Source organism: Formica exsecta, unplaced genomic scaffold (assembly GCF_003651465.1).
Source record: "Formica exsecta isolate Colony F162 unplaced genomic scaffold, ASM365146v1 scaffold744, whole genome shotgun sequence".
Classification (NCBI taxonomy): domain Eukaryota; kingdom Metazoa; phylum Arthropoda; class Insecta; order Hymenoptera; family Formicidae; genus Formica; species Formica exsecta.
The window spans coordinates 304,240-322,323 of NW_021853511.1; the positions used below are offsets into that span (position 1 = coordinate 304,240).

Below are 18,084 nucleotides of genomic sequence, written 5' to 3' on the forward strand. Positions count from 1 at the left end.
ATATATATGCTTAAGAAAAAAAAAAAAAAAATACACGAAGTTCCTCGATGTAATGCGCGCGTCTTACACGGGATAACATTGTAGGAGTGGTGAGAGCATTGACGTAAAGTTTCGGGCTTGTTATCGTCTAGAATCACACAATTCGATCGCGTTCCGGGCGCTCGTCCCGTTGGAGAAAGACGTCGGCGCGAACTCTTGCAGTAGCGAGATCTTGATGCAACCGGCGGGGCGCGGCGTCGCTTCAATTACGGATGTATATCACTTGTCCCGTGAAGGCGGCCTTAACACGCACAGAAAATTTTGCGAGTGTCACGAATTAGATTCGAAAGGATCGTCGTCAAGTCTGTTAATTTGTACAATTAGCTGACATTTATAAGCGTAGGCTGCATAAAGCACACAAAAACGAGGTAAATAAAATGCATTTGCAGACGTTAATGAATAATTTTCAATCTCTCCTCGTTCGTTCCGACAATTCTCTTAATTTTTACATCGGATATTAAAATGAGAGATTCAAAGATTTAGAGAAGCGTATCCTTTTGTCAATTCCAGTTCTCTTTAAAAAATATCGATACGTATCGGAAAGAAAAAATCGTTTGCAAATTAAGCTTCGGAAATTAGAACCAGTAATCAAGACTCATCCTATATTTAATTTCAAGTGAATTTTACCGTAATAAAATGTATCCTTAAGGTATGAAATTAAAAGTGACTAAAAAAAAAGAATATTCTTCGGATTCGTCTTCCCCCTCCTAAGTCTCTTCGTCAAAGAGACGATCGAAGAAGATTCCCCGTCTTCGGAAAATTTCCTGAGTTTCCGACGTTGCCGCGAAAGGACACTGGGAAGGACGATGGGAAATAACGTACTCGATAACTGCCATAATTGCGACAGATTCCTCATCGAATGCGGCCAGTTCGATATCCCTGGCGAGGCGGTCGAGCTGCTGCTGCGGCAAGGGCGTGGAAGGATGCATGTTGCGCCAGGTGTGCAACGCGATTACCTCCCCGTTAAGTGCGCATGGCATGCTCGACGCCTGTAATTATAGAAACGCCAGCGATATTTAAATTATTTGCAAATACAAGTTTATGCGGGAGCTTTGCGAATACTGGATTAACGGCCCTCCCTCCTAGGATTGAAAACTTACATTTATACCAAGGGCAAGCGTCAAGCGTCGCTCTTAGCTTTTTCTCGAGTTAAGAAGTCGTCTTGGAAATATTTACGTAAAGACAGAACTGAGTACTAAGTGCTTACATTTTATCTTCTCTACATAATAGTCTCTATAATTTTATATCCGTGTTATATCTTTTGTGAGAGTATAAATAAGTTTTCATTCTAGAGTTTACGCACAAAATGCACTTTCCTTTTAATCTTCAGGTTTAATCGATATTCGCGAGAATTATTCCCAAATTGATTTCTCTCTACTCGAAAACAGGGAGAGCTGCCGAGAAATCAATGATATTACAGCGCACGTATCTGGATCAATGGCGTTTTACGCCAGCCGACATTTACCGCGAGAACAAAAGCGCACGTACTTCGCTGTTATTCGTTGGTATTAACGTTTCCGCGACAGTGTTTCTCGCCCGACGAGTAGGCGCGAACTCGGTTATCGAGCTTCTCTCGTAACGTTTGCGAAGGTCGAACGGCGTCGTGTCCGCCTCGAGATAATCGGAAGCGAGTGACGGGACGTCGTTCGAAAATCGATGCGGGCTTGTAATTTTTACCTTACGCCGTCTAACAAGACTTTGAATTGTTCATCCTTCTAGATAGCCTCGTTTTACATGAGGACGTGAGAAAGTCCATCGAATCGAATTTCTTAACAAAGACACTCTTTAGGAAATCTCATCTATTCTGGCGATCTTTCCTTTATTGGCAGATTCTTTCTATTGCTGTTTGCACGGCGTAATCAGAGACAAGTACACGGTAAAATAAAAATTTCAAGAAACGTAAACATGTGTCTCGGAATTGTGCGGAAATTGTAGGCGGTAATGCTATCAAAGTGCAACAGAGCGTTAAAGATGGTCCCGGGACGAGGGCATTTAATGCTTGCAAGGATGCTTGCCAAAAAGTTGGCGATAGCGCTATCGTTACTTTAAAGAGACTTTGCGGTTCTTTTTTTTTATGATAAGTTCTACGACTAGTCTCGCATTAACAATCCAATATTTTTTTTTCGCTATCGTAAGAAATAATATTACGTATAGTCGGTGGCTTCGAAAGATATACATCTTGCAACTTTGATATTAAAATCGTACTTTTTTACAAAATGAAAACATTATTAATTATAGAAGAATGAAAATTATTCTCATTCAATGTCGATCGACCTTGTAACACATCGTACGCGAACATCGGAGGATTAACACGGATAGTTAAGCGCCACGCGTGATTTCTTCCACCCGTCGTTCTCGGTTTTACCGGTCATAAAAGCGGTTATGCGTTCGAGCGGAAAACTTCGGTCCCCGTCGGCGTCGGTTCATTTCAGGGAGCCGTGTCACAATAGTGTAACTATTGTTACAACGCCTCGCGGCGATATCCGATCCGCTGGAGAATAGGTGCTATAACGCGGCGAGAGAGGAGAGGAGAGGAGAGGAGAGGGACGTTCTTGCTCTCGGGATAGTAGCTGCTGGCTGACCCTACACCGCCGTCTCTCACGTGTGACCTGTTCCATAAATAAATATAGAAACGGATAGAGAAATGCGCGGTCTCGTTAACGGCGTGCTTCGGTATAACGAACACTGGCCTTAATTAGTTTGTTAATACGCCCAGACGACTCACACGTTTTATCAGTATACGTGATTCTGGAAAATCGCGCTAACAAAGTTACCTTAAGACGTTGCAAGCCGATCTCGAGAACTTTGTCTCTGATTTAGGACAAGCTGTCAAAAGAATCGGGCAAAATTATTTAACGCAGTTAAAACAAGAACAAGCGATGTCATCTTATATCATTTTGACAACAGAGAGAGAAGCAAATTGACATGTAATATGAATAAATATTGATCGCTGGACTTGAATCTTTAAATTTAATCGCTAAAAGTCTCGGTACACGATTATACAATGAAAAAGGAAACTATGGCAGTCATTCATGCATTAACGTAAAAGCACTTTTAGCATTTATCGTATCCGAGGCACCACGCGGTATTACAGAAACGGCCATAATGCCGTTTAAAATAATAGTGACAGTGACAGCTACGGGTTGCCACGTGCAGATAACTGCATGGCGCGCGCGTGTCGGCATTCATCGCGGACAATGCGAGGGATCTTTCAAAAGAGATCTACTTCGCGCATCCATATATACGTACGGACGGTGGATGATGAGTATTAAAATCGCTTACGTCACTCTGTCCGCGATGTTCTCCGTTAAGTGGATAGGTAGGCCGCTCGCGATTATTCGCTGCCAGGATGCGTGTCTAATAATACGTAATGCACAATGCTCGCCGTATCGCGCGATCGGACGTTCAAGTTCTTCGGCTCCCACGTGCTGGGAATATTGCGCGCGAAATATCATAGTTCTTGCGTATAAAAATAAATAAATATACAATTACTCGCGAAGTTGATCAAATATATCTTGAACATTCTATGAAATATTTAATATAAGAAGACAAAAGAGTAAACAAAATAAATTTGCGTGTGCTTCTGTGTGTGTCTCTCTCTCTTTTTAATATGTGAAAAAGATATAAAAAGTAACGTGGAAGAGAAAAATTATCATTTTTTTATATTTTCGCGACGTTCTAGCGTATATAAAGCCGATCGCGATTGAGCTTCGTAAAGATATTTATCCCGATAAGGATCTGTAAAAATGCACCGGCTCGCGGAAAATGTAAAAATAATGTTTCAACCACGTGTAATAATGTAAACACTTTTATCGGCTATCGATTTCGGTCGACCTGCGCCGCTTCTTTTATTACGGGCGTATATATCGGGATACGTGATCCGAGATAGATTGCGGCTAACTAAGTCTAAGTCGCGCGGTATTAACAAAAGTCTCTCTCTCTCTCTCTCTCTCTCATTCTTTCGATCCTTTCCACGATCCTTTTGACTTTTACGAGATCGCGTATCTTCAGGAGATGCGCTCTCGCGGTGTTTCGCGCCCGAAATGACAATGCACTATTCACACGAGGACAAACGCACGTTCGCGCGCGTAAAACATATTAAAGACTAAATGGAAAAGAATAGCAGAAGATCGTGATCCACTTATATACATCAATCTACTTATTACGAGGCGTTACAGAGCCAGCCGTCGTTACGGCTGTCCCGGCCGCTACATAGTTGAACTATAAATAAATTTTCCGATACGCTGCTCTTTTTGCCGATAAAAAAAAATATATATATATATATACATATATATACATACACATTCTTTCCTTGCACGCGCGTAAACGCGCGCGTAAATTGCGCCGTGCATATTTTTACGGGCCGTCCCCGATCATGCACGACTGTCGTTAACGTCAACCGATCTCCGGATGTAAAAAGTTCTTCTTCGAGGACATGCGCGCGGAAACCACGTTTCGAAAATCGAAGTCTATCGGATAGCATAGCGAGAGCGCCGTTAATAACCTTTGATATTTCATTAATGAAGAACACTTCTTTGTTCCCCGCTCGCGGAAAGGTTACGGAGGTACGTAATAATAAAGCACTACTTGTCGGACGCGCTAAACATTTGTCTCCTCCTCGAATGAAAGAGAGCGAAAAAAGTTGTATGTACTATTAACAGATATAATAAAATTTATCGCGGCCTATATTTGCGTTCTCTTTAACTTTAACGAAAAACATTCCGCTTCCAAAATTCAATTAATATTTGATTGTGCTAATGTAAACAGTCATATTGATTATAATATGAATTTAGCAAATGGAAAATAAATTGGGCGGAGGCTTTGGCGTAATCATACAGTCGTGCATCAAAAATATATCGTTTTATATCGTTCTATATCAAGAGATATGCAGAATTAAAAGTAAAAAGAATGATTCCGATTAGGGAAAGGAATCGCGTATCAATCGTCGCGCATGCCTCCCCATTTTCCCAGGATGAAACAGGTGGCACTCGCTATTACCGCTGCGGCTTTTATTACATTTTGCTCGCTAGTAGACATAAATGGGACATGTCGATTGAATTACTTCTAACGCGCGCCATACCTGACGATGAGGTGGACTATATATCGGCGATAGCTATAGCGGCAGTAGCTAGGTCGGGGATGTCTCTTAAGAGAAAACGGTAGATGTATGTACAACCTAATTTGGTACAGGAGTATAACACATGGTCGCCGGCCAGGTATTTCTCGTCGATATACACGGTGCATCGGAGAAACGCCCGGTTGCGATCTACTTCTCCGTAGATGAGAATTTTGAATTGGCTTTTCTCTTTACCGCAAGACTTTGAAGAACGTTTATCCGATAACGTTTTCATACATGATGCGAAAAGATTGTAAAGACGATCAAAATAAATAAATAAAAAAAATTTTGAATGTATTAAAAAATAGACGGTATGCAATAAGAAATGCGTTATAAAGATAGAACTAGAAAATGAGAGCTGATAGCGAATGCTGGAGATAAGAAATATAAAGTTCGTCTAATCTTAAATCCGAGCAAGTTCTCGATAAAAACAGATCAACTCTGAAGCTCTTCAGAATCCGCGATTGCGAGAAAGTGCGCGATTTCTGATACACCCTTTATAGTATCGCGCCAAAGCCTCGCCTTCACATCAAAGAAGAACGAAGCAAACACCTTCGGGACGCGTAGAATCGAGGTCGGAGCATTATTCTTTCTCTCTTTCGAAATACTGCAGAAGACCGACGAACTTCCCGCGTTTCTATTTCCTGATGGAATATCACGTATAGCGAGCGATTCGCCGAGCAGTCGCGATTAAAATACATGTCCGTTCATCCCTCCGTCAACGTGGTTTAAAAAATAGCGTTAATAGATTTTTTTAGAACATCATAAAACCAAATAAAAAAATATTTGCCTCGAATATGAAATGTATACAAATACCGCAATTTTTTTTTTTTTTTGATGCAAACATATTTTCGGAAATTATATTTTTTTTCGAACTACCCTATCACAGATTACGCTGTGCAAGCAATAGAAAGATTTAGCTGATCTGAAGCTAACGAAATATTTTGCTTTTCGATAAGGCGAAAATTGCATAGAGAATATTATCATTATCGCTGGAAGCTGTCATACTCAGCTGAAAGGCGGGACAGGCGACAGATTGTTATCGTGGATTATAATAGGTCTGTTCTCTCCTCGGCTGCCACTTTCCGCACTTGTCTACACTCGTCTTTCTCTCTTTTTTCCCCTCTCACGTTTCTCTCTGCCAAGCGTAAACTACAACCGTTTCACTTAGAGTGAAGAAAGTGTAATAAAGTGCAGCTGAAAAGAAAGGACCTAATGCGAGGTCGGGCCGAGGGAATTCAAAGCTTTCGTGCGATGTGACCGGAACTGCAATTGCAGTCTGACATCACGCGAAATGTCGCATCCTCCGATTCGATCTTCGCATTGCGATTCCTGGATATAGTATCTCTCTGTTGTTTTTTAATTTCTAAAAGATATCGATATATTTATCTACTCGGTATCGAATGTCACAATTAATTACAAAATGTTTTCCTGAAAATATCGACGTTCGTTAATAATCGAAAATAATAATCAAAATATTTTTGAGCAATGAAGAAAAAGAATACGAATAATTAATACGGTATCATAAATAGATACAAAATTATCGTTCGCGTTTTCTTGATGTCTAAAAAAAAATTTGGTATTTCGAAGTCAAAGTATCGGACAAAATTGGCAAATTTTGCCAGCGTTTCGAGACAAAAGTGACATAACGGCGACTATATACGATAAAAGCGCTATAATAATCTTACGTAAAGCCGGAAGTGTGCGCATCGTGATACCGATCGCGAGTCACGAATTACAAGCGGAAGCGCAACTCCGCCCACGATAAGGTAAACGTCGCGAATGTGTGTGCTTGCTTCGAGAAATTATTTCCTTTCTTATGCATACAATGTGTGCAATCGGCTCGCTCATGATATTCGATACCGAATGAGATCAAAATTATCGATACGCATTGTTTTTAATCCCGTTTCGCTATTACAATCGTATCTAAATCACATTTGCATTTTTTTTTTCAATAGCTTTATGACACACAATTGCAATAATTTTTTTTAAAAGATTTAAAGATTTAATCTTTCGTTTTCAATTTCCATTATGAATACGAATGACACAAACACGAATTAAACGAAAAAAAATATAATTACCCTTATGCAATTGCCACAACTTGCCAGAAAATACAAGTGTATAATACGATTGCAATTAAATATGATGACACACAAGAATAGAAGTTTTAGAATTAAATATTCTCGGCTAAAAAAATCCGCCGTATATCCATTAATTTATTATTTTATACATGCAATATCTCGCTCGATTGTGTACATAAATGCCCCGCTCCCCTCCGGCTCCCCCCCCCCCACATACACTCGTACACGACAGACACAAACCTGTAAGTCGACACACGTACACGCGCACAGCCGCAGAAAAATAGCGACTCGGGTGCACGTTGTTTTAATGAAAAACGATATCCTCCGCTCCTTCGTCGGTTATTCTCGAATCCCTCGCATACTGAAAAACTCTCACGTACCATGCCCCTCGTCAATAACGCGGAAAAATCTCGCGTGCATTTTTATAGATAAACAACCGACGCGACTTATTGCATCCGCGGAAACGAGGCGATTTCAATATTCCCGTGTCGTCGATTGTGTAATAGATTAACGAAAAGATCGCGCCATCTCTTTTGTAAGCGAATCTCTTCGACACGAATTAAGATACGACGATTACAGCAAACGGATGTTGTGACGGAAACTTAGTTGCGAGTTTGCGGCAAAGTCAAAATTGATTAAATGTACCTAAGGTAAAGTAAGCGCAAGGTAGTTAAAGCGCAGACGATTATAATGCACGCGACTGTATCTGTATTGCGTGTGATCTATCGATTTCAACGTATTCTCTAAGAAAATCATGAATGTAGAGAATTATTCTCATGCAAGTATCTAGATGAATGGATGATTACTTTCAAACAATTGGCGTGGCCGAGATCTTACTTTGAGTCAATGTGCTTCTCTTCTTGTTTTCAACGACGTAACACCTTTAAAAAAAATTACCATAAACGACCGCGTCTGTTTATTTCGTTTCCATCATCGATGGATCTTTAAATCAAAATCCGTTCGCGCACTAAGACGAATAAGTTGAGAAAGAGAGGTTCACTCTCCTCATTGCGAATCTCGCGGCACATCTAAGGGACGATTCTTAGAAAGCACTGCCGCGCGAAAAAAACATTCTCCGAACCGAGAGAAGTACTCGATCGCGACCCCGCACTCCTACAAGTCACTTACTCGACTTACCACGACACGCACACGCTCCGATTCCGAATTGATTTCATCCGAGGATACGCACCCGCCGTAAATGCGTTATTTAAGGTTCTCGGCCCGAGCCGAGCCGAGCGAGAGACGCGACGCGACGCGACGGGACGTGACGCGACTAGAGCCAGGTAGCCCCGAGAAAGTAAACCACCCCGAGGAAAAGTAGGGTGGCTCATCCGGCGGCGTGCTCGTTTATCGTACCCGCCCAACACGAGCGAGACCGATCTCGGGGCTACGAGAGATCCGAGACGCCGGCCGATAATCACGACGATGGAATAACGAATAGAGAAAGGGAGAGATAAAGGGAAAAGAGATGCATGCATGCACGCACGCACGCACGCACACGCACACAGAGAGAAAGAGAAAGAGAGAGCCGCCACCTTCTACACCTCCGAGTTATACTCGCCCGTGTCGAGTGCGTCACGCATCCTCTATCGGTGTTCCTGGAGCGAGGCGGCGGCGGCGGCGATGCGCGAACGAGACGAGACGAGGCGAGGTGATGCGATACGATACGATACGAGACGAGATGAGACGAGGCGAGGACCGATCCTCCCTCTTCGAGAGCGACCACCCCTCGTCGGCGCGGTTGTGAGCGGCCGCCACGGGATCCTTCTCTCTCGCGAGTCGCGCGCGCGTTGCAAGCTCCGTTTTTCCGCCGTGCGTCTCGGCCGGAGGATTGCGCGGGGGTTGATGGCAATGACGGTGGTGGCGGGGGGAGGGCGGATAAGAGAAGGCGCTCTCGCACTCACATGTCTGTCGTGTGTAATCGGCGCGCGCGCGGCGTGCCCCCGTATCACCGACGATGGGATTCGCGCGAGGACGAGCACCGGTCCGGGCGCGCGGTCATCGCGAGGACGATGTCGAGAAAGGCCCTCTCGCTATTTCTCGCCGGCGAGGATCGCTGCTGATGCTGGCTGCTGCTCCGCTTCGTGCGATCGACGGCGACAGCCCGTCGTCGGTGCGACGATTTATCTTGCGGTACGCGTGGAACCCGTTAGGCTGTCGCCGACCGACTGACAGCCGTGTATACAGGTACACGCATGGTTTAACGCAGTCCGACACGCTTGGGGCGGGATGCGGCGTGCATTCACGCGTGCTTTAGACGAAAGAAAGAAAGAAAACAGTTGGATAGGGGTGGCGAGACGAAAGGATAGATGAGATCCAGTGAAAGAGATCAAAATCTCGCTCAGAGAACGTGAGAAGAAAAGGGGAAAAAGGAAGAGAAAGGTACGATAGAGATAGGAATGAGAGGAGAGGATGCGCGTAAGAGGAGCCGCGTTAAACACGGAGGGTTGCTCCACATGTAAATCGCGAGCTCGCCGATGATGCTGGCGCGGGATCGGAGTAAAGACTGACTGCGATGGTAGTAGTGATGATGGTGGTGGTGGACCGAGAGCGCTTCTCGAACAAGGGTGGTAATTTAACCCTGTTTTCTCTCTCTCTCTCTCTCTCTTTTGGGCGGTTTTGCCCGACTAACTTGGTCGAGGGATACAAGAGAGAAGTAAACCAAAAGGATGAGAAAGAGAGAAAATCAAATAGAGGAACGAAGAAAGAATGATGGGATAAACTTGTGTGCGTGTGAAAAAAAGGAGAGAGAGAGAGAGAAAGAGCGATATTAGAAATACAGGAGGGAGATGGGAAGATTTGGAAGGAGAGAGGGACAAGTAAGTGTGCGTATACGTACCTAACTCAATGTACGCTTGTGCACGCTATGCGAGTGAGAAAGAGAGGGGGGAGCATGAGAGAAATAGAGTGAGAGAGTGAGAGAGAGAGAAAGACAGAGAGAGGGAAACGACAAACGGCACTGCACTCCGACAACCTCCGCGCTGGGAGGCGCACTAAGGGCGTGGGCAATCCGTGAGCGAGCGAGCGAGCGAGCAAGCAGGTCGGTGCGAACGGCGGTGGACTACATTGATTTTGATTTTCGAAGGCGCGCGCATTTGGCGCTCTCTGGATCTGCCCATTCATGCCGCTCCCTAGTTACCGAGGACATTGGTCCTGTCCTCTGTCCGAATTCGGGCTACCGCGAAAGAGGGATCTTTCGTGAGTTTGTTATACGAACGCGAATAGAAATCGCGCAATTGTCAATTAATTTTAGCACAATTCCGATATTGTAGTATTAATTCTTAAACATTTAAATTGCTTGTAGAATGATGTTGCTTGTCATGCCGCAAAACACTGTCGGTTCTTTTTATGAGAAGACTGACTGGTTTATCGGCCCGCTTTTTTATAAGGAAATATTTTATAAGGAAAGATGTGGAATTTTTAACGACTATGCACGCAGTTATAATCATTTGCATGATGATGTAACTGATGAAGTCGAAATGTTGTAATTTGAAGGAATAAGGCTCGATATATCGGTCGTTCTCATACGGAAAGAACAGATTAGATTATCATTCACTATCTTATGATTTATTAGACATAACATCTAATAATAGATAGATATACTTAATAATTAGAGAAGTCACTTGTAATGTCGCACGATACATCGCAGCGATATTAATTTCAAGTTTTACACACGAGACGGTATCAATTATACGAAGAGAGAACAGAGTAAACTGTGCATACCAGGACACACTTCTTTCCCACTGCGTAAATTCGTCAATGATGCCAGAGAAACTAAGCGTTCGCACAATTTTGTGATTGCGCAGAATTTTCATTGTTCTACTTAGCAATAAATAAATCTTCTTTAGGGCGAATTTCAATCACATAAAATATCCGAAACCGAAGGTACGTTTTATGGCGTCCCAGTAATACCTATCCCAATTTTCCTTCGTAGAAGCCTCCTCGCTAAAAATAGTGATATTTTTGCGTCATACATAGTAATTTCTTATTGATCAACGATACAGAGGAATAGTACCGAAAAATGTTTATATTTACCTAAGTGGAACACCAATTTGCGTTAAGATGACTTCGGTGTGATCGTTCTTCTCGCAGATATCGATTGTTACGTTACTAAAATGTCCGGACGGCCATTGTTTACAACGCCATTTTTGGACAATCTTGGTCGGTGTAATTTCCACAAATTCGCCGTGAATATTACCACCGAAAAGCTCGAATTGACCATTTTTCTTTGCCTCTAATTTCGCTGGGTTTCTCGTAAAGGCTTGTACCATCTATAAAAATTAAAGACCCTATTGCAATTGTCTGTGTGATTTAGTTTAAGCAATGAGTCTATCATAAGATAATAATTAGGTAATTTGCAATTATTACTTCAATCGATGAGAGGACATTGTAAAACTCTTCCGCCCTGCATTGGAACTTAATATTTTGCTTAATTGTAGTTGTCGAGATTTTACATCCTACTGCTTCATGATCGTTTGTTTGTGTCACCGTAGTATTCATCTGCATCTAAAAAGAGAACCAAAAATTGTTAGTTGCATTTTATTTCTTTACATTGCAAACATATCTTGTAATTACCTTAACATTAAAACCAGATGTTATATTTGAGATATTTTCTTTTACATTATCTTTTTTGGGAAGTATCATTCCTTTCGTAAATTCTATAAAAGAAATAGAGATTATATATATAAATGCTTTTAAATATAATGGTTGTTTTACATTACAAAAATTAAAAGAAATTATCTTTAAAAAATTATTATCTTACCTTCTTTTAGAGAAGATACATATTTTGTCAATTTTTCTCTTATTGCATCCTTCCCCTTTGTATGCAAAAATTGTTTTACTTTTTCTCCTTCATCTGTACTATCTTTTAATGTAACTTCAATCTATAAATTACAAAACATGCATCAATATAATTTCAATTTAATGAATTTTATATATATGCACAATTTAATAAAAAATATTTACATCTACTTCGCTGATGTCATTTTCTTCAGAAAGATTAGGGATATTAATTTTACCCTCAATTGTCCCATCTGATTTATCTTTTGATGTCCATTTAAGCACAATATTCCATTCATAAAAGAAAATAAGTTTTCCTTTTCTATTATTTGCTACTGCCTCACCTTCACATTTTTCCATTTCTGTTATTTTACACAAAACTGCAAATTAAATAATATTTATGAAATATATATGTATTATTCTAAATCTTCTTTGCAACAATTTACATATACAAACATATACTACTCAACTACAAATATATACCTCCATCTCCTTTGATTTCTGAATTTACAAAAAGTTCTTTCAGCTTTTCTTGTGACCATTTAAACTTTAAAAGACATAATATTCTCTTAACAAGATACTGTTACAGTGAACAGAACTTTGAGATATTGATGACTTAAAAATATATTCTAATTATCGCAAAGTATAATTATTTTTACCAACATACCAATGCCAATTATTCACATTAGTTGCATCAGGCCTCTCTTCCACGATCCAGCGTGGATCACCTTCGCCCCATTTTGCCATGCTTCTAAGTGGTACTTGAAGATGCACCAAGAACACCGATTCTAGAAATCAACGAAAATTTCAAATTTATAATACCAATTAGAATAATGAACCGTGGATCTCTTATAAAAAAACTTTAATTGACTACAAGAAAATTTACATAGATATAACATAACCTATGATTTAAATAATGACGAAGCGATTTGTTTTTTTACAATATTTAGTAACGAACGAGTTTGAGATTTCTGATAAATACGAATTGTTTAAAATTGAGTTACAAACTATTGCCAGGAAAGAACTTCAAGAGTATGACCGTCCGGTCGCGGTTTCGTGACAGCTCACTTCACACGTTTCGAATGTTGTCTCGTATACGTTTCGACACGACACTTCGCCGAAGAATTTATCGAATAACAATGACACAATACGTTATCAAGTTAATAATTTCATTGATGATGCTGGTACCTTTGCGAACTGCTTCGAAACGTTGAAACTTTCGTAAAGCAAATTCAACGCGTGAATCAATGTGTAAAGCGTTCTAAATTCCAAAGCATTCTCAAGAATTCTGGAAACTTCAGGCACAAAGTACGCGATGATATTAAGATGGTGCGTCTCACATGCGGTTTCTGATGGGACCATTGCAAATGGCAATGGAAAGTTACTACGCGTCTAGTAACTTTTCACCGCGGACAAAATCCGCCGTTTGCAATGGTCCGATTAGAAACCTCGTGTGAGCGCGACATCTTGATATTATCTCACCCATGCTTGAGATATTCAAAATGTTTTAGAACGCGCGCTCTTCGGTCCGTACGCTGAATCCGCTGCAATAGTTTCGAGATTTCGGAGTTACATAAAATATGTAAGTTTCACAAATAAGGAGCCTCTTTATTGCTTACTTGCAGACAATATTTATTCTAACTAAATTTCATGAATATATTTAATAATGCTTACGGTGTTATCGGGCAGAGCTCACTTGACCAAATTATCACACGTTCGCACCATCTCAACGCGATATATATTGTATAATATAAAATCGTCCGATAGTTTTTTCAATGCTACACGCTTATTTGCAGACAATATTTATTTTCGATGTCTTAGTTTCTCGGTAAAATTATTAATAATGCTAGGAATTATGGTATAGTCGTGCGAATTTTACGAAATACACGTTTGCATTATCGACGCAATATACTGCTTATTAATACGACGAGATATTTAGAAATGCTAGCATATTACAATCACACACGTGTAGCATTTAAATTATTAGATATCAAAGAAAAGATATCGAAGAAAATAAAGAAATCTTATTATTTTCGTCAAATTATTTATTACGCATTATAAATAAAATTATAGTTGTCTTTGTCATGGCAAACGTTTCGTTCTCCGAACGATCGGGCTCGTGATATATTTATATATATAAGGAGTGTCTTTACAATAATAGTACTTAATCATCTCGGAATGCGTTAAAGATCGGCGCTTAATCACGAAAAAATTAAAGCCTTAATATCTGTAGCCCTCGTCCTGTCCTCCAGGTGCAGGTGCAGGATAAGACGCGGTTCCTTCATATCGTATCATCGGCCGATATCCGGCCTGATCGGCGATGTAGTCGACAATCTGGGTCCTACCGTCCGGCAGTAGCACGTGATAAGTACCAGTGGCTTCCATGTCTTTCCTCATCTCGCGATGACCAAAGTCCAGACCTGCCGCCGCGTCTTGAACCTCATACGAGAACTCGTAATTTGCCGGATCCTATATCAATTTTATTAAGAGTTCAGGTAAGTGTCATAAAAATTATACTTCAGGAATAAAAAAAAAGTATCGATGCTCGATTAATTTCTGATGATAAAAGATTGTCGTGTCTATTTTTTTTATAATTAAGAATTTTTTCCTGTCCGTAGATACCGTAATACATACTTACACCGGCCCAATCGTCCGGATGACCAGTCCCCCCTCCTCCTGCAGCTGGTCGAGAGCTGGGCGGAAGATAGGCTGGGCCTTGCGGTTCATTCCGAACTCCTACCAAGACCATCGCTAAAAGTACCGCCTGTTCGAAAGAAGAGATGGAAACTTGCACAGGTTTGACAAAATAAAAAAATCTGATATTAACGAACTAACGCGAAGTGCTGATTGTACATCACAGAGTACAAAAATAATTTTACGTTTCAATCTAATAAAATAACACGCTAATAAAAAATGGATCAAAAAGAACTGTTTAAATAGAATTTTAATAGAAATGAAAGCTAAAGCATCTCTCGTACATTCATTTATAGTATGTCATTGAATATTTAGAATTGTATGCATTTCAGAAATTTATTAAATGTTTTATAAATTTGTTTAATAAATTTTTTATTAATAGATTTTTTATATCTATATCGCATAAACGATATTTTGAAAGCAATTTTTAGTTATTGTTGATACAACTAACTATTATTGAGGGATAATTAAACGGAAAATTTTTTTCTTGCTATGTAACTCTTAACTTATTTACTGACTTGTGTAAAATCTTGGGCGAAATTTTAGCGAAATGTTTTAACGAGAAGCGTTTGTAACAAGTACCAACCTTCCGAATCATTAGCAATTCGGTGGAATTCTACGAGCGTCCGCAAAACTGAGATGACTCGACGCAAACGATTCGGTTTTATAGCGGCCAATTCGATCGTGACGGAGATGGAGATGGAAGATGCAATAGTTATTTCGAGAAGCTCTCTAATGCGATCGTATAACCTCTAATTACGGCTAATAATAAAACCGCAGATTTCTGGAGGCGCCCGCGGTTCTAATCATTCGTTCGGCATAATTGCAACAGTTCCTGATTCTGTGCAATGCTATTATATTGTATCGAGACGCCGCGTCTCTTCTTCTTGATTGAAATTCTAGGCTAATTCAATAACTGGGGACACCCATGTGTACACTATATCTCGGAATTAAATTATCCTTCAACTTAAAAAAATATAAAATTCTGAGCTATATTATATATATATATTTATTTTAGATATATTTTGGTTAAATTTGTTGTGAAAATCATGTTTGGAAATTTCCCACGACTGATTCGTTAATAGATTAGAGCAAGCATATAATTTACACGAGTCTCTTACTCAACACAATAAGTTAAATTAATAGTTCTTCTCTTTTCATTACGTCATCGTTCGTCTTCTTAGATAGACTTGCGGCAACGTTTAAATATTGCGAAGTATCACTTAGATATCGTAATAGATATTGAATTAATATTGTAATAAACGACACAATAGTCACAGCCACGAGATAAGATAGTTACTATCTTGTTATTAATTTTTTTTTACGAGTATTTAAAGATAAACATACATATTATATAAAATATATCTTTCAAATTTGATAACAGAGAAAAATATAAATTTAATTTACCCTTAGTTTACAATTTAAAAGAGGATAAATACGATTGTATGCAGCAATCTTAAATATTACCCTAATCAATAGTATAAACGTGTGATCGATTTTAACCGTTTCTACGTCAAATTCTATCTCGATTCTAAAATTATACAATGCTTGTTATGTAACAGATACATCTTCAAATATCTCTAATTCTAAATTTTTCGTGTTTACGTAAAATTTTCGTGTTAACCGAAATTGAAAAAATAGTTATCAAAATATCCATTTCTTTTAGCTGAGAAATTCATTTAGGAAAAATGTAAATCTTTCCCTCTTTTCGTTTCTCTTATTAAGAAAATTTCATAAAATTCTAAAATTGTTATAAAACTAAATATATTCAATGATATGTTTATAAGAATTAATGTACGACACTTTTTAGCCTCTCCGTTTCTGTTAAAGTTCTATCAAAACACTTTTGATTTTCTCAAAAATCATTTTAAGCCACAAATAGCATTGATTTCTTTAGCATTGATTGAGTAAATACTTTTTTCGACGTCACTTTGATGTAATTTGACAATTAAAATATTTAAATCAAATAAGATATATTAAATCTAACATGACGTATATTTGACTTAAATATTTAAATATTTCAATTAAAGAAATATAAAGAAATAATAATTGGTTGGACGAATTTAGTCAAGTCAACAACTTTTTTTTTCTTAGTGTAGGTAGATCACATACGCGCGAGTACGGCTAAAGAATTATATATTATTATTATAAAATTTTAACATATTGTAAATAGAGGCTTGGAATGTGCGACTTTGACTTTGGCCGCTATTACGAGCCGCCGAAAGCGTCGCGACCTTCAGTCAGTTCAATTCGAACTACTCTCACGGTCGGACGCTCTCGACGTGTCGCGCATTCCGACGCATATTTCGTCGCAAATCTTGTGATAGATGTGCAGGGGAGACACGTGTGACAATCAATATCGATCGAGTAGCTATCAGAACAATGCGAGAGTATCGCGGACGACGATAAAAGAGTAAAAATTTTTCAAATTTGTAGGTGCCGCATCGTCAAGTGTCGTCAGAAGTACATCCGGAAAGCGCGCCAGTAGTACCACGCGGAAAATCGCGCAGTCGCTCGTCGATCGACAAATCGTTCGTCAAGTTGAGTCAAGTTTTTCCGGCAAAAGTAAGTGTGTCGCGAGTGAAAAGTGCATATCGCGTCGCTAGTGTATGCGCGTCGCAATAAGCGAAAATCTCCAAAGATACGTCGATAATTCTCACGGCGGGATTCAAGATTCAAGGTATAATTCGAGGAATTGGACGACCCGTAGATAAGAAGTGAACTTTGCCGCGAATTTCATCGACTCGAGCGATGCCGGAACTAAAATCGCTCCTTTATTCGCAAACGACTTCGAGCAGTGACGTATAAACGTATATATTAATTAAATTATCGAAAATAAACGTCGCGGATAGCATCGGGAATGTCGAAAAAAAGTGTCATCGTATTTACGCGAACTATTTTTTTTTTTCAAATACTCCAGAACATAATTACCTGCGTCGGGTACGCGAAACATGCCGATAATATCACGGTGGATTTGTCGAAACGTGTCCCGATAAATTTATTCTCGAGTGTGCTTTTTTCCGTGTAAATGCCGATACGAGTGTATATTGCGTCAAGAGCGTTGTGCGCGTATTGTGGAATGCTGTGTACGAGAGAATCGACGAGGATAAACAACCCGGTTGTCGCGCGGCCGAGCTAGGACCAGTTCGGGGAATTGGGCGTGCTAGAGGTAAGCGTGAATTTCTTGGAATTGAAACTGGATATCTCTTATCTACGGTTTTCCGTCTGCTTCGCGCAAAATAAATTCTCTGCAGCACTATTCGTACTCTATTTTCTAAACCAAATAAATTATATTGTCGCGTACATTGATTTAATAGATATTTCGAAATGTTTTTTTTTTTGTCTATACATCTGTATATTTTTTCTTAATATTTA

At 39.7% G+C, this 18,084-nt stretch overlaps 3 protein-coding genes and 1 long non-coding RNA gene across 5 annotated transcripts in view; 1 reads left to right on the forward strand and 3 right to left on the reverse strand.

The window, feature by feature from the left end:
- Window positions 1-12,680, reverse strand: part of LOC115243891 (muscarinic acetylcholine receptor DM1-like) — a 27,861-nt gene extending 15,181 nt beyond the window's left edge. Inside the window, 13 exon segments of the mRNA XM_029821184.1 lie at window positions 862-1,028; window positions 5,120-5,152; window positions 5,154-5,224; window positions 5,227-5,387; window positions 10,932-10,949; window positions 11,149-11,181; window positions 11,272-11,507; window positions 11,605-11,742; window positions 11,812-11,894; window positions 11,999-12,119; window positions 12,202-12,395; window positions 12,499-12,562; window positions 12,675-12,680. Of these exon segments, the coding sequence (XP_029677044.1) occupies window positions 862-1,028; window positions 5,120-5,152; window positions 5,154-5,224; window positions 5,227-5,387; window positions 10,932-10,949; window positions 11,149-11,181; window positions 11,272-11,507; window positions 11,605-11,742; window positions 11,812-11,894; window positions 11,999-12,119; window positions 12,202-12,395; window positions 12,499-12,562; window positions 12,675-12,680 (1,325 nt within the window).
- Window position 12,681: 1 nt separating this feature from the next.
- On the reverse strand, window positions 12,682-13,336 carry LOC115243857. The gene is made up of 2 exons (XR_003885272.1): window positions 13,204-13,336; window positions 12,682-12,803 (listed from the first exon to the last, which is right to left on the reverse strand). It is a non-coding gene; the product is annotated as an uncharacterized LOC115243857 (long non-coding RNA).
- Window positions 13,337-14,107: 771 nt separating this feature from the next.
- LOC115243888 (pro-resilin-like) lies at window positions 14,108-17,672 on the reverse strand. Of its 2 annotated transcripts, none has more exons than XM_029821181.1 (3): window positions 17,641-17,672; window positions 14,654-14,779; window positions 14,108-14,484 (listed from the first exon to the last, which is right to left on the reverse strand). In XM_029821181.1, exons 2-3 carry the CDS (start codon window positions 14,762-14,764, stop codon window positions 14,236-14,238), a joined length of 360 nt encoding a protein of 119 aa, XP_029677041.1. In that variant the 5' UTR covers window positions 14,765-14,779; window positions 17,641-17,672; the 3' UTR covers window positions 14,108-14,235. The 2 variants fall into 2 exon arrangements, with proteins under 2 accessions (XP_029677041.1, XP_029677040.1); XM_029821180.1 differs by lacking the exon at window positions 17,641-17,672 and adding an exon at window positions 15,296-15,345.
- Window positions 16,978-18,084, forward strand: part of LOC115243887 (glutamate-gated chloride channel) — a 66,055-nt gene continuing 64,948 nt past the window's right edge. Inside the window, exon 1 of the mRNA XM_029821177.1 lies at window positions 16,978-17,878. The gene's annotated coding sequence lies outside the window, so the exon portion shown is untranslated. The remainder of the gene's footprint in view (window positions 17,879-18,084) is intronic.

Bases quoted from the DNA above. Each gene is read 5' to 3' on its own strand.
- LOC115243888 (XM_029821180.1), bottom strand. The intron at 14,485-14,653 runs GTAAGTATGTAT...AAATTGATATAG, and splicing joins ATCCGGACGATTGGGCCGGT to GATCCGGCAAATTACGAGTT.